The sequence below is a fragment of the Amphiprion ocellaris genome, chromosome 8, assembly GCF_022539595.1.
Source record: "Amphiprion ocellaris isolate individual 3 ecotype Okinawa chromosome 8, ASM2253959v1, whole genome shotgun sequence".
Taxonomy (NCBI): Eukaryota; Metazoa; Chordata; class Actinopteri; family Pomacentridae; genus Amphiprion; species Amphiprion ocellaris.
The window spans coordinates 3,836,479-3,848,832 of NC_072773.1; the positions used below are offsets into that span (position 1 = coordinate 3,836,479).

Consider the following 12,354-nt stretch of genomic DNA (forward strand, 5'->3'; position numbering starts at 1 on the left):
AGTGCAAAAACGGACCTTTATTCTTTGTGAATAAGAACTTTGTTCAACAAACTCAGGCTGAACAAAGCAGTTTGCAGACCTGTGACCATCCAGGAGGCGAGTAAGTAGAGCTGGTTGGTAAAGGATGAACATCAACAGGCACACAAGACATGTTTTTCTATTTTTCTGTCTCTCCAGCATCAAGTTAACGCATAAATTTGGGCGTATGATTCATACATGGGTGTGACTCATCACTAATTACTGTGATTAAGATGTGGCACGAATGAAATCGCCATTGAAGCGTGGCAGCAGTGCACCATTAATTTCCATTCACTGCTTCCGAAAGAACAGGAAAAAACAGTCAAAAAAGAAGAACGAGTCCAACACTTGTCACCTGTTTTCTTGTGCTTATTATTTATATTTTCAGTAATAGAAATAGGGCTGCACAGTGGTGTAGTGGTTAGCACTTTCGCCTTGCAGCAAGAAGGTCCCTGGTTCGCGTCCCGGCTTTCCCGGGATCTTTCTGCATGGAGTTTGCATGTTCTCCCTGTGCATGCGTGGGTTTTCTCCGGGTACTCCGGCTTCCTCCCACAGTCCAAAAATATGCTGAGGTTAATTGATCATTCTAAATTGCCCGTAGGTGTGAATGTGAGAGTGATTGTTTGTCTCTGTATGTAGCCCTGTGACAGACTGGTGACCTGTCTAGGGTGTCCCCTGCCTTCACCTGAGTCAGCTGGGATAGACTCCAGCCCCCCCGCGACCCTAGTGAGGATTAAGCGGTGTATAGATAATGGAAGTAATAGAAATAATGCAACATAAAAGCTCAATCAAGTGAAATGTAGAACGTAGAATACACTACTGTTTGGTGTCACACAGACAATTTCATGTTTTCCATGAAAACTCCCACTTTTATTCATGTGCTAACATAACTGCACAAGGGTTTTCTAATCATCAATGAGCCTTTCAACACCATTAGCTAACACAATGTAGCATTAGAACACAGGAGTGATGGTTGCTGGAAATGTTCCTCTGTACCCCTATGGAGATATTCCATTAAAAATCAGCTGTTTCCAGCTAGAATATTAAATAACATTTAATGTCATCTTCATGGGAAAGTATTTTTCTTTTAAAAATAAGCACATTTCTAAGTGACCCCAAACTTTTCAACGGTAGTTTATATTCTCAGTAGCAGAAATAATGCACAATAAAAGCTGAATCAGGTGCTTTGGAAATGTTGAAGCTGCCATTTCTTACCACTAATAAGTGCAAAAAAATAGTGTAGTTCACACATTGTCATGTCACAACATAGAATATACGTCACACTGGTCTTACAGATTGATTTTTTTTTAAAGATTACACTAAACATCCATGTCTTTTAAATGTTAAATGAACTTAATTCTGCACTGAGTCATATTTTCCGGTGATCTTGGCTCTTGCTTCACCTCAGGACCAGACAGGCCGCCACAGAGGAGATATTTCCAGGCTGCCTGAAGCCTTTCTTCAGACCACCTGATATACAGCCATCATGTGCAGCGTGACGTGACTACACCGCTCTTTTTGTGTGTTTTCTAATGTTTCACTTGTGCCTGCTTGCCCGACTGTTGCCCGGTCCGAGGTTATGCTCGAGTAGCATGTCATGCATACCTGGCTGCCTGTTAGACAGAGAGGAAAGGATGGCTATTGTTATGCAATGCCTGAGAGCATGAAGAGGTTCCTCTTTGTCTTTCAGTTTTTGGGTGCAACTAATTAAGTTAGGTAACGGAGAAAAATGAAGCATTGAACCTGCAATTTTTGAATTAATTTTAGCCCACATTTCAGTGATATTTGAATGTTTGTGCTAAATGATATAAAATTTGTTATTTTTTATCCATGAACAGGAAAAAAATTATAATTTGTGGGCATTATGTGAAAGATTTTCTATTCCTACACTGAGTGTCGGTGTTTTTTCCTGCAGACCATACATGAGGAGTTTCCCACACTGCAGCTAACCTCAAGTCATCATTCATTTACTGATGTCTTTATTGCCCCTGTAGTGATCTCACCAGGGAAAAATCACACCTCCACAAAACATCTCCAACTCCAGCTCCAGCTCCACCTGTTAGGCACTCAGGTGGGCTTTTAATGAAACTACATCAGAAAAAACTAAAGATTTCTAAATAGAAGTGAATTTCTGAGCTCAGTCTTAATGTGGCTGTTGGCATTTTAACTTCAAGTTTGCAGATTTTTGTGGTGAGTGTCTAAAAAAGCTGCATTTCTGCACTTTTGTTTGCACAAATCTGACTTTAAACTGTCACATATTGCACACTGACAGTGATGTTCCATGGACACTTACTCCTCAGTTAGCAGTAAAATAATGATTGATGTAACAGAACTCCCACTAAGGTCACATTTATTTGCTGCTACAATTCTTAACATGCATTCATTTATCATTCCTGGTTATTTAACTGAATAATAATGAGTTGTTTTGGATGTTTTTAGCAGCTCCGCGGTGCAAAGCGACGCACATGTTGCTGCAGAGCTGATAAAAGTTTAGTTAAAGACATTTACAGCAGATGTTGGTGCAGTTTTTTGGTTGCTCCAGGTGCCGTTTCTAACAATAGATTCTGTTCGGGTGGATCAGCTCAGGAACCAGGAGAAAACCAGGAAAGAACCAGGAGAGAACCCGTGATCCGCCACTGCGCCATGTTCTGGGGTGATCCAGGTGAGCTCTTACCTGGCGGTCCGCTGAGTCCAGGTTATTCCTTCCGACAGACTCCGGACAGCATTCCAGAGGCGGGATGTCAACAAGAGCAAAGTTCCGCTAAAGTGTGCGCAGCCAGTTCCCCGCATCAGGTCGTATCTGAGGCTGAAATCCGAGAAGCCAGGCCCTCCTGCTGCAGCATGGGCGTGGTGCTCCCAAGAATGCTATTAAAAAAAAACACAAAAAAAACCTAGACTCCACTCACAGAGGCCAGTAATGCACCTAGAACTGATCCAACTACACCTGCCCTCAGTGGGAACGTTTAACTTTGGGGTCTCCAGAATGTAATCTGATAAAATTATGCAGAAAAGGGTCCACACTGTCTTCTTCTCTGACTTGGAGAAAAGGTGGAAACTCTTATTTCTGTTATCAGAGGTGGTAAATTGAGCCAATTATGCACAAAAAATTTTAGAACTCTTGACAAATTGTCCACCAGCACGATTTGCACATTAGTTTCCACATTACTTTCCTTATTTTTCTAAACTGTAACACATATGAACTCCAGGAGCTACCTTGGATGTCCCTGTCTATCTCAAATAATCCAACCCTAGACCAGACTACAGACACTCCTTTTATCAGTGACTATAATAAGTCTTAAAATACAACTTTATTACAATAACATGAAGCCAGATGACCAAACAAAGATAACGATAACATGTCGGTTAGGGCTTGAATGTCCACAGCTCCACTATTTGTCAACATTCTGCCACATGATGCTCTGGAAGTCCGAAAACGTGATCCAGTCCCCCCAAAATGTCCACCAACTTGACAACATCCCACAAGCAGTTAGAACAATGATCACATAGTGTGACCAAACACTCCTTTGTCCAGTTACTGTATAAAAAAAAACTTAAAATGCAGCTCGAAACGCCACAATGCCACAAGTGACAACAACCATAGGGGGATTAAAAAAAAAGAAAAAAGATTGTATTCAACATTACAAAAGTAACTTCATGCAAAAAAGTCAATGTAAAAATTGAGTGAATGTTTAGTGTCTTTGTAGATACACTGTAATCTGGAAGTTATCATGTGTGAATGATAAACTGAGGCATAATATTGTTGAAATTGAACTTATTTTTTTGAAGAAATTGCAGGCTGTATCTTAAATGTGAGCATTTTCAGAATGTACTTTTTTGCACTAAAAGAAAGGGAGAATTTTTAAGGTGTGGTTATTTATAGGTTATTATGCTGTGATTTACTGGTCACTGGAGATCAAAATGGGCTGAATGTGGAACCTGAACTAGAGGATGTTTTGAAGTGTGTGACGGTTGTCCTGCTGTGGGATTTAGACTCTAAACAGTCTAAACATCCATTTTAAAATGAAAAACCTGCCATTTGTTTTTCTTCTTTGTCACTTTATTTCTCAGAGTAGTGCAACAACGCTGCATTTCACAGAAAAACATGACAGAAAAAACACTTCACCCCTCTCAGAAATGGCTTTAAACTCAAGTGATCCGGCTACACAACCACTGACTCGGACTGAATGGATTCTGAAAATAGCTCTTGAGAGAGGCGGCTGCTGTTAATAAGGCACATTAAGGTCTCTGCACACCAACTTCTGGACGCTCGATGAAAAAGCCTCAAACGATGCAACCGATTACATGCAATCATCGAATGTTCCAGACTTCCCAACATGAGAAGCAAATTTGATTAAAAACAACCATATTGTTAAATGTCACAGCATTAAGACACACATTATAAAATCAACTTCGTGGGGACTTTACGGCATAAAACCTGACATCAATCCGAACTTTGTAATGATTCTGTAAATGTCTGAAATGGTCACTTAGTTGGTAGTCAAAAATAGAAAATTAATCACGTTTTTGAATTAACCTTAAGGCTTCAGGAAACTTTTAGACCAAACAAATTAATCCATTAGGAAAGAAAGTAACCTGCAGATTTACTGATTAGAAGAATAATAATGCTTGGCTGCAGCTCTATTAAACTGGATTTGATAACACAAAGATGTCAGCAGCAAAAACAGCAATCAGAAGAAGTATATTTTCCATCTATTATTCCTGATTTCACACAAAACAACGCTACTGGGAATCGTGCTACATTCTTCCACAGTTGTCAGTCGGCTAACTCTTAGCTAGTTCCTCTTCTCTACACATGATAAATCTGCGACACCCTTCAGTTTCCTAACATGTAAAACTAAACTAACATATTTCCAATGTGGCAAGTTGGCAAAGAAAGATGGCCCAAGTGTCAGAAATATCCTGTTAAAGCTGAAACACTCTCTCCATACATCATACTTGACACTGGCAGGTATCGGCTACATTTTGAACCTCCCCGAAGGCGAAACATCATCATTTTGTGTCACAGTTAATGTAGAGCCGACAGGAGGCCCTGGCCTCGGGAAAGAAATAGAGGATTTCCTCTGTTTGTTGTGGCAGTGTTCCCGGCTTTTAAACACTCTGAAGACGCTCCTCTGATATCACTGTTGTGTAGGAAGACGTGGTCCTGTGGTATCAGTGCAGGGTGATTTCTTGTTCCTCGTCTTCGTCAGCGGCCGAGTCGTCGCCTTTATCTCCGTTCTGACGCAGTAGAGGCAGCTCCAGCTCGGGGCTCTTGGTGTTGAGGTGCCTTAAAGACGGGCCTTTATCTGGTGGAGAACATCACAAACGTTATCGTCCCTTCGGAAAGCCTTCTCTTTTATGCTGCTGGTTTTACAAAGTGACATTAGCGGCTCTATTAAACATGTCAAACGTGGACAAAACCGGCCCACGGGACGACTATCAGCTGCAGTTTGTAAATTTGCAAAACTAGAAATTTAAAATCATTTCTAGACCATTACAAGTTGTTTTGATGATAAAGTAAAATACTAGATTGGTCATGGTTCTTTTGTTGTTTTGTGTCTCATTTTTGTAATATTTTGTCTTGTTTTTGTTGTTTTTTGTCTCATTTTTTTGTCATTTTGTTTCTAGTTTATATGTGTATATATATGTGTGTGTGTGTGTGTGTGTGTGTGTGTGTGTGTGTGTGTGTGTGTGTGTATATATATATATATATATATATACACATACATACATATTAAAATATCTGGAGGCTTGTTTTTCTTTTATATTTGTTGAAATTATGTACAAAACATCTGACCGTCTATCAGCTGATTCCAACTACATTACAAAACACTTACTTTTGGAATAATATGTCTTGAGTCCCACATGCAGTGAAATGCCAGACAGACACACTGCAAATCCCAGCCAGTTAACTGCGTTCATTCTGTCTCCCATCAGAGACGCAGCCAGCAGCAGAGTGCACACCTCCTGCAGGGAAACAATGTAGGAAAGTGTTTACTAGATGGTTCTGGACAAGCACAATAAAAAACTGAAGATGCTGGACAGATGAAAACTGCAGACAATGGAGCAGAACGGCTGACCTTTTAGAGTTTGTCCAATTAGATGGCAGCTAAACCACAATCTTCTACATTTTAAGAGATCAAATACTGTAGATTTAACATTCATCAAGTACATTTTTACAGATATTGTCACTTTCTGTGAACATGAAATACACTCAGAGCGCAGTACTCTGCCAAGGCTGTTCATTCCCCCATATGGCATTGTCAGAAATGCAGCATATTTTTAAAAAATGCAGTATTTGTTTATTAGTTATTGATGATCAGAAATCACGTCAATATAGAATGTGTCTATTTAATATAGATGTACACACAAACAAAATGGCCTTGGGCTGAGCACAGGCGTGTGTTATACATGTGTACGTTATGTACGGATACAGAATCACGTGACCTAAATATGTAGCAGGCAGCAGGAATTGATGGGACTTGGAAACAATTTAAGCAATTGTTCCTTGTATCATTTCCAACGGAGAAGTCCCGATAAGTCCACAGCGATGGATTTGTAGCAGGATTGCGATCATGTGATCATCAGCAGGCAGCTGACGTTGTGTTCACTTGTTGTCATAGTTACAGTGACGCCGTGCTGCTATAAGCCGCATCACTGCCAAAATCTAATCATGTGTTCCTTGTGTCATTTCTGACCTTCCCTGAAAATTTCATCCAAATCCATTAGTCTGTTTTTGAGTAATGTTGCTAACAGACAGACGGACAGACGAACAAACCAACACCAATCGTCACAGAACTCCGCCGAGACTCTGCAATAATAACCACCTCACTTCGGTGCAATATTTAACTACCACTCAGAATATGTATATATATTACTGCTGCTACTATAGTTGTGTTTTTATCGTGTTTTCTTGTTTTACAGCGTATATGGTTTATTGTTGGTACGCTTAGGGATCAGCTCTTTAAATTTCATTGTACTTTGTATAATGACGATAAAGGTTTTCTATTCTTTCTATTCTATACTTTGAAGCTTTGTGGCCTTTCATTTTGAACATTTTCCTTCCTGTCCATCTTTCATAGATTCTGTTCTAGACAAAAAACACATTTACTTAATATTTCTAACGTTGCAGCCTTGGATTGGAGGACGATATTACACTGGAGAGCAGATATCGGATGAGAAGCAACATGTAGCTACTCAATGAATCTGTTAATCCTCTGACTGTCTTCGAAACACTGCTGTTCAATTTGAGATTGATGTCTTTGTCACTTTGTCACGTTTCATTTCTAGGATTTAATATTTAAAGCTTCTTTCTACAGCTGGTTCTATGTCCATGGTAACATTTGGAGTAACTCCTCTAAATGTTAATTTAAGTACAGCCAAGCAGACACTGTTTATTTTGATGACTCTCTGGCCACAGAAGGACTCTACACCTTGAGCACATGAACATTAGATTAAGAATGTTCTGTGATATTTGCAATTTGAGAAAATCTGTTGTTTTATTAAAGGTTCAACTGATCACTTTGTGTTAAATTTGGAAGCTGAAAAGGTTGTAATGACACACACTAGGATACTTTTGTCATCAAGGTAATGATTTTTTGTCTTTTTTTTTTGGTTGACCGACAATAAGCACCAAAAGCTCATTAAGTAACTCAGTGGTGTCTCTAACTCGGACCGACTGGTTCACAACAAACCACACACAGAGTTTAAAAAAGTACCTTAAAGATTCCTGATATGGACAAAGTGAGGCTGGAGGTTCTGGAGACGAGCAGGAACTCCGAGAAGCCCAAACCGAAGGCCAGCAAGCCACCGATGCTCAGCGTGAAGAGGGAATACAGCAGAGGAGAAAGTTCTGTCACCCGGAATAACTTCTCTGAGGTACTGAGGCTCAGCCCTGGAGGCGGAGAGGAGATAAACAGGATTTATAACACTGGCAGCGTTTATAGGACGAAATAATGCAATTAAGCAAGTACGGTGGTTTCCGTGGTTCGCTTTAAGGGCTCATATTTTAAGTGTAATAACTTGTGTAGCTTGTGTAAAGACGATTTCTAAAGCTTCAGCACGCAGTAGATCACACTGCTGAGCCTGCCTGAACCTGCGATGGTTTATTTGTAGATGTGGATCACAGAATAATGGAAAAGATAAAGTGAAGCTCCGACATATTGATGATTGATGTGTTCATATAATTGGAATCTCCTTGGGTTCCTTCCCACCGTCGCTCATAGCGAATCCAAAGGCAAAATTGGCTGGTTGAGTTTTCTCTGTTTTCTGTATGTAATTCATACAGTCTGTACCTTACTATGCTAAGCGCTGTGAGATGACCTTCACTAGTGTTCAAAAGTTTGGGGTCACCACACTTTTATTCATGTGCTAACATAACTGAACAAGGGTTTTCTAATCATCAATGAGCCTTTCAACACCATTAGCTAACACAATGTAGCATTAGAACACAGGAGTGATGGTTGCTGGAAATGTTCCTCTGTACCTCTATGGAGATATTCCATTAAAAATCAGCTGTTTCCAGCTACAATAGTCATTTACCACATTAACAATGTCTACACTGGATTTATCATTCATTTAATGTTATCTTCATTGAAAAAAAATGCTTGTCTTTTAAAAAAGGACATAAGTGACCCTAAACTTTTGAACCATTAAATATTGTGAATCTGCACTGTATAAATAAAATTGAATAGAAAAGATGAGCGACTGAGCTGAAGACATCACAGACCTTCGTTATACAGGAAGAGGGGAAAGAGGCCGAGGAACATGAGAGGTTGTAGGTGGTACATGGCATCTATCGGGTTCTGAAGGCCTGAAAGAAAGTAGAAGAATTAGTTTCAGCCTTCTAAAATCCATCTCTTTGTGCTGACGAAACATGAATGCAAACATCGATGTACTGCCTAGTGCCATTCACATCTCATTCTTCTGTTAGCTGTACAATGATTAAAATAAACATCAGATCCCCTCCATAGTTCACGATTTCAGTCACATGCAACAGTTGCTCAGGGATGCTGAATTTTCAGTTGGTTTTTTTGTACAGAATCTGGTTCGTGCAAACAGTTTATTTTTGGTGAATTTGTGCTAATAAGACATAAAGAAAAAAGCAATTATGATGAAACATCCTGATTTTAAGTGTAGATTTAATTTGGCTATTTGTACCGCTGAAAATCTGATGATTCTGTATGTTTTCACAGCGTTGTGTCATTTTTTTAAAAGACGACAAGCCTGTCAGAGCTACAAATGGGTCCTGGGGTTTATATGGTTAATATCACCTCAGTCCAAGCAGTGAATTGAACACACAGTGAGGAAAATAAGCATTTTATTAACTGCATATTTTATACAAAAAAAATGTTGATAAATGAGCAGCTTTTAATTTTAATAAAAGGTGCACGTTAACTGAAGAGACAAAATCAACAAAAAAAAATCCAGAAAAACACACTATCAACTGGAAATTACTTCATACCTGTAAAATAATGTGTTTTCTGGATGTTTTAATTGATATTCTGTCTCTTATAGTTAAAACAAACCTGCTATTAAAATTATAGAGACCACAAATTATGAAGTATGCAAAGGATCAAATGCTTATTTCCCTCACTGTATGTTTAATTTATGTTGGGACTGAGGTGATATTAACCCTTTAAGCAGCTTTGACGGGCAGGTTGTTGTTTGAAAAATGACACCATTTATCAGAGCTCAACACTTTATAAACAGAAATAATCATCAGATTTTAAACTTCACAGAAGAAAAAAGAACCAAATCTGAACTTAAAATTAGGATATTTCATTAAAATCACTTTATTCAGTATGTCTTATTTAAAAAATTCATCAAAAATAATCTCTGTAAAAAACTAAAAATTCTGCATTCTTTGGCACAACTAAGAAATTCTGAGTGACTCGGGCATGAACAACAGCTGCTAGACTAAAAGTCAGAGACTTTTCGCTCTCATTCTTCTCTCTCTCCTTCTCACTCTCCATCTTCTTCCTTTTCTCCTTCGTCTCCCTTTCACTCTTCTCCTTCTCCTTTTTCTCCCTCCCTCTCCTCCTTCTCCTTCTTCTCTTCCTTCTCCCCCTTCTTCTCCTTTTTCTTCTTCTCCCTCTCCTCCTCGTCCTCCTCGTCCTCCTCCTTCTCCATCATCATTGTTTTTCAACACGTACCCAGCTCTGCTTTCTGCATGAGGACCTGAGTGAGGGTCCAGCGGATCCCTCCGATGAAGGAGGCCAGCAGCACCATGACGAAGCCCTCCAGGTTGAACTGGGTCGACTTGAACGTAAACATGAACAGACCGCTGGAGATCAGCAGGACCACCAGGATCAGGAATGGATTCTGGACGGAAAGGAGGGAGAAAAAAAGTGAATGACGAGATGAGAAAAATCTTTATAAGCTATAAAGACAGAGAAGAAGTTCACAAATAAAATTAAAAAATGATGGCATAAATAGAGGGCAGCTAAAAGGGAGAGTGCTGGGTGAAAAATACTTCTCTGCAGTAAAACATGTCCTTTTTCATATGAATGTGATTCATGTCAAGACACTGACATTCCAGTCATATTGTGTTTGTTCAGAAAATATTCACAAATCCAGAAAAAGTCAAATAAAGAGCATTTCTTTGGGCATGACAGTAGCACCGAGACTGAACTTCCACCCTGCAGAGCTTGGAGCTAAATGCTAACATGCTAACAATGCTAGTATGTATTTTGCTCAGCAGGTAGAATGTTGTTTTCTGTTCCTGTTCGGTCTGTTTTTTCTTTACATTTTTTAAGTGTATAAGAAATATTTAGTCCTTTTTTTCCTGTCTCCATCAATGAAAAAAAAAACTGGACAAAAATCTGTTGACGCAAGCTTTAATTTCAGAACAGATACTGGAAGAAAAAAGGATGAAATCAACTGAAATAAATGAATATTGACTGCTGGGTACAAGGGAACGGTTCCATAATAATGAGCTATTAACACTCATTACAGCTTTTATTTAGTTCACACAGCTTCATCAGTTCAGTTCTCCCATGAATGTACTCACAGATGTAAAGTATTCTGTCATTTAATTAGTGTAAATGGTTCCAGTTTACCGATTAATATACAGTCTATCTGATTCTGAACACGCCGTCGCTGCTGCTACAGAAGTTTTCTCTTATTAGAAATATCACTTTTTATGCTCCAGCCACCAGACGGTTTCTAAAAAGTATCAAACTTTGTGTTCTTCTTTTTCTAAGACAGTACGGTCTGGTAAAACAGACAAAACGATAAAAATGTGGCAGCGAGGGCGCCAGAAAAAATACGTTAATAAACAGAGTAACACTGCAACAGCCATAAACTGTAAATACATTGAAAATAATGGCAAATGTCTGCAAGATAATGATATTTTTCAGATATCACTGTAGTTTTATAAAAAACAATAAAATAAAAAATGATGTCACTGAAATTAGATTCTAAATTATATTTTATATATTTTCACCTTATTTCACTTTATTTTTTAAGCAAATTTTATTTTAATTTTATTTTGTCATATTTTATTTTATTTTATTTATTATTATTATTATTGAATATCCATGATGCTGTAACAACTTAACTTCCCTGCACCTATTTATAAAGCCACCATAACAGTCATAAATTGCAAAAACAGTGAAATCAATGGCAAATATCTGCAAAATAATTATATATGTTTCAGACATAAAGGTAATTTTATATTCATACATCATAATAAAAGGAAATACTGTTTGTAAAAAAAAAATCAGATTGTTTATGTGGACATTATTTACAATTTTGACCTTTTTTTTTAACCTGAACAATTAAACAATACCTTTTTACAAACTTTAATATACATATTTTTCTTTCAGATAACAACAAATATCTGTAAAATAATTGCATTTTTGGTTGGTCTGAATACAGTTTTTAAAAAAACTTCATTTTACGATCAAACTTTGGAAAGAAAATTACTACTATTTGTAAAAGTACCGATTCTTGATGGTATTTGCATTTTTAAAAAATGTTTATTAATACTTTCTTCCGTGATTTTACCCGTTATTATCTGTAATCTAATTTTCATTTAAAAAAAAAAAATAAATAGGTACAATAATTAATATTTTTCTACAACAACCACATGTTAGCTTAAACCTGGCTTTGCTGGATTTTGTGTTAGTTTTCTATGATAGTAAACTGTAGTAAAACAGACAAATAGTATTTCCTCTTGCATGGATGTGGTCTGTGTGAGAATCACTCTCAGTTCTGTCTGTATAGCAGAACTAATAAAACGGTGAAGACAACAGAACTGCATCGTTCACTATTAAAACTGCTTCAGATCTGGAATCATGTGATCAACATATGACTTGTACAAAATCTGAGCTG

At 38.0% G+C, this 12,354-nt stretch overlaps 2 protein-coding genes across 3 annotated transcripts in view; both read right to left on the reverse strand.

The window, feature by feature from the left end:
- The window catches only part of LOC111570579 (collagen alpha-1(XX) chain), a 59,479-nt gene extending 56,633 nt beyond the window's left edge, over positions 1-2,846 (reverse strand). For both annotated transcript variants that reach the window (XM_023273427.3, XM_023273426.3), the window contains exon 1: positions 2,693-2,846. The gene's annotated coding sequence lies outside the window, so the exon portion shown is untranslated. The remainder of the gene's footprint in view (positions 1-2,692) is intronic.
- A 1,207-nt stretch (positions 2,847-4,053) lies between these two features.
- Positions 4,054-12,354, reverse strand: part of slc35c2 (solute carrier family 35 member C2) — a 13,682-nt gene continuing 5,381 nt past the window's right edge. Inside the window, exons 6-10 of the mRNA XM_023273428.3 lie at positions 10,173-10,341; positions 8,747-8,830; positions 7,737-7,912; positions 5,856-5,985; positions 4,054-5,324 (exon numbers count right to left, since the gene is read on the reverse strand). Coding sequence (XP_023129196.1) covers positions 5,191-5,324; positions 5,856-5,985; positions 7,737-7,912; positions 8,747-8,830; positions 10,173-10,341 — 693 coding nt within the window. The 3' untranslated portion in view covers positions 4,054-5,190. The remainder of the gene's footprint in view (positions 5,325-5,855; positions 5,986-7,736; positions 7,913-8,746; positions 8,831-10,172; positions 10,342-12,354) is intronic.